This window comes from Argiope bruennichi, chromosome 6 (genome assembly GCF_947563725.1).
Source record: "Argiope bruennichi chromosome 6, qqArgBrue1.1, whole genome shotgun sequence".
NCBI classification, from domain to species: Eukaryota; Metazoa; Arthropoda; class Arachnida; order Araneae; family Araneidae; genus Argiope; species Argiope bruennichi.
In genome coordinates this window covers 29,800,156-29,802,838 of record NC_079156.1, presented here as the reverse complement: position 1 = coordinate 29,802,838, position 2,683 = coordinate 29,800,156, and the positions used below count along the sequence as shown (strand labels likewise).

General features: G+C 39.2%; 1 protein-coding gene across 1 annotated transcript; it reads right to left on the bottom strand.

The window, feature by feature from the left end:
- Positions 1-395: 395 nt before the first annotated feature.
- On the bottom strand, positions 396-1,304 carry LOC129971696 (uncharacterized). Its single transcript, XM_056085673.1, has one exon. It carries the CDS (start codon positions 1,302-1,304, stop codon positions 396-398), a length of 909 nt encoding a protein of 302 aa, XP_055941648.1.
- Positions 1,305-2,683: the final 1,379 nt, after the last annotated feature.

Here is a 2,683-nt window from a genome sequence, read left to right as displayed (position 1 = left end):
TCCAACTCTTAGACATCAAAAATCTATAAATTTAAAAGAAATTTTAAAGTCCAAGATCTCGCACATGAGCAAAAATCATTCCTATTCTTAGCATTGTGCTTTATGACCAGATATATATTACTTTTCAAACTAGAAATGATTAAATATGTTAAGAATATGAGAATGTTCGCTGTTCTTAAGTCTGTATGGCCTGGTGGAACCAACGACTAGTTGTGGCGTTGTATTTCCAAGGTCTTCAGATCGTATCCCGTAACTGAATAATAGTTTTATATACATTTATTCTTTTTAATTTCTTTTTTTAAATATTATTCTTCATGCCCATTCAACATTTAATGTGAATATTTAAAATTTTTAGACATAAAATTAAATTGAATTTACATGTAATTTAATTAAAATTAAATTTTAAAGGAAGAAGAATCAGAAGGTAAGTTAACAGAGATCATTTGGGTGCTTTTAGTTTCAAGGATACTTTTAGTAGCAGTTGCGTAAGTTAATCCAGAAGTGGTTGCACGAGATTTAACACTTTGCTTAGCTTGAATATAAGATATTCCTTTGGTCACTTTTTCAGACACTACTTCCTTTTCAAACTGCCACGAAGGACATAAGCGCGAAAAGGAAGTATGTTGCCCTTTACAATTAACACACTTTTCCGGTGCGGTACATTCGGAACTTTCATGACCACCTTCCGCACAACGGGCGCATGCAAGAGTCCCGCGGCAGGAATCTTTGGAATGACCAAATCTCTGGCATTTAAAGCATCGCAAAGGATTTGGGATGTACGGCCTAACGGGTAAATTCATGTATCCAGCTTTAATGAACCCTGGTAATTTTGGCGAATGAAAAGTAAGAATGAGATGCTTTGTATTAAGCAATTGCCCATCCTTTCGTATTGTGATACGTCGAACATTAGTGACTCCTTGGCTATTCAAATCTTTGGTAATTTGTTCAACAGGTGTATTGAACAGTTCTCCACATGAGATAACTCCTTTGGTAAAATTTAGAGTTCTATGTGGAGTAACTGATACTGGAATGCTGCCAATGGATTTTATTTTCATTATCTGCTGAACCTGCTTTTCGGAAGAAACTTCGATAAGCAAATCCCCGGAACGTAATTTTCGAATAGATGATACTGCACCTAATTGACCAGATATACCCTTTTCCACAAGAAAAGGGGAAACAGAATGAAATGTCTGATTTTCAGAAGATATTATCTTCATCACAAAAAATGTATCGAAACGCTTTTCAATCAAGTAATTTTGTTCAAGGTGATGCCCACTGAAGGGAGATTTCTTTTTCTTAACCATGCAAGTAAAACAAAGTAATTCGGGCCCCGACGGCACCACCCACCACGGAGCCCAACAAGGGAAAGCAGCCACCGGCTCTGGGCAACCCCAACCTCGGTACTTACTTTGGTACTAGCCGGGACCTATACGCTCCGAGTCATCTCCAGGAACGTTGACCACCCTTAACGCCAAGCCCCAGAGAATGACCCTTTTGCTTGATCCCTAGCAAACTAACCACTTTGGTAGCTAGTCACCAGCCGATTGATACACTGGGGACCACAGTGCACCGCCCGTCTAATGGGTCGCCACGCACGGCCAACACGTGGGGTTTTGGCTGTCCATGAGAAGCAAGAAGCAAACAGAGCGGCGACAGCTTCTCATGGAGAGCTCCCTCGCTTGCCGTCGAGGGAATGAAGAAACAGCAGAAAGCAGAAGGCGTAGGGGAGATTGAACATGAAGGGAGTAAAGATCCCTGGGTACCTCGGGATTGGGACACCCGTACTCACCTATAGTAGGTGAGCCCCTGAGGGGTATCATCCCCTGAACAAGATATGTAAAGATCATCAACGTAAAGGAAACCTTTGACACAGAGTGGAAGTTGTTTTAAAATGTCATTGATCTTTAAAGCAAAAAGCGTTACACTAAGTACGCTACCCTGAGGCACGCCTTGTTCTTGAATAAAATAGTCTGACAGTTGGTCTCCAATTCTTACTCTAAATTTTCGGAGTTTTAAAAAATTCTGAATGAATATGGGTAGATTACCACGAAGGTTGCAATTATAGAGATCGCGAAGAATACCATATCTCCAAGCACGATCGTAAGCTTTCTCTGTGTCAAAAAAAAAAAAAAAAAATAGCTACGGTATGCTGTCTGCGAACAAACGAATTTCGAATTTCTGTTTCCAAGGCGAGCAAGTTATAGATTGTTGAACGTCCCTCTCTAAACCCGCTTTGGAAGGGACTAAGACATTTATTAGTTTCCAAGTAAAAAATTAAACGCTTGTTGACCATCTTCTCGAGGACCTTACATAGACAGTTAGTAAGTGCAATCGGACGGTAGTTGCATGGGTTTGATGGCTCTTTTCCAGGTTTAAGAATAGGTATTATAATAGCCTCTTGCCAGGATGATGGGAAAGATTGCTCATGCCAAATTCTATTATAGAGAAATAGTAGATTGCGTAAAGATATATTAGACAGATGTTGTATCATAGGGTAACTGATATTGTCGGGACCTGGAGATGATTTACGGATTTCAGAGAGACATCTTTTTAATTCAGGAAAAGTGAAATCTGTATTGTAAGGAGCAAATGGAGAAGAATGAAAATTAATTATTTACTTTTCAGCTGTAAATTTATGGCGAACAAACGCAGTTGAATAATTATTACTATTTGATGTTTTAGC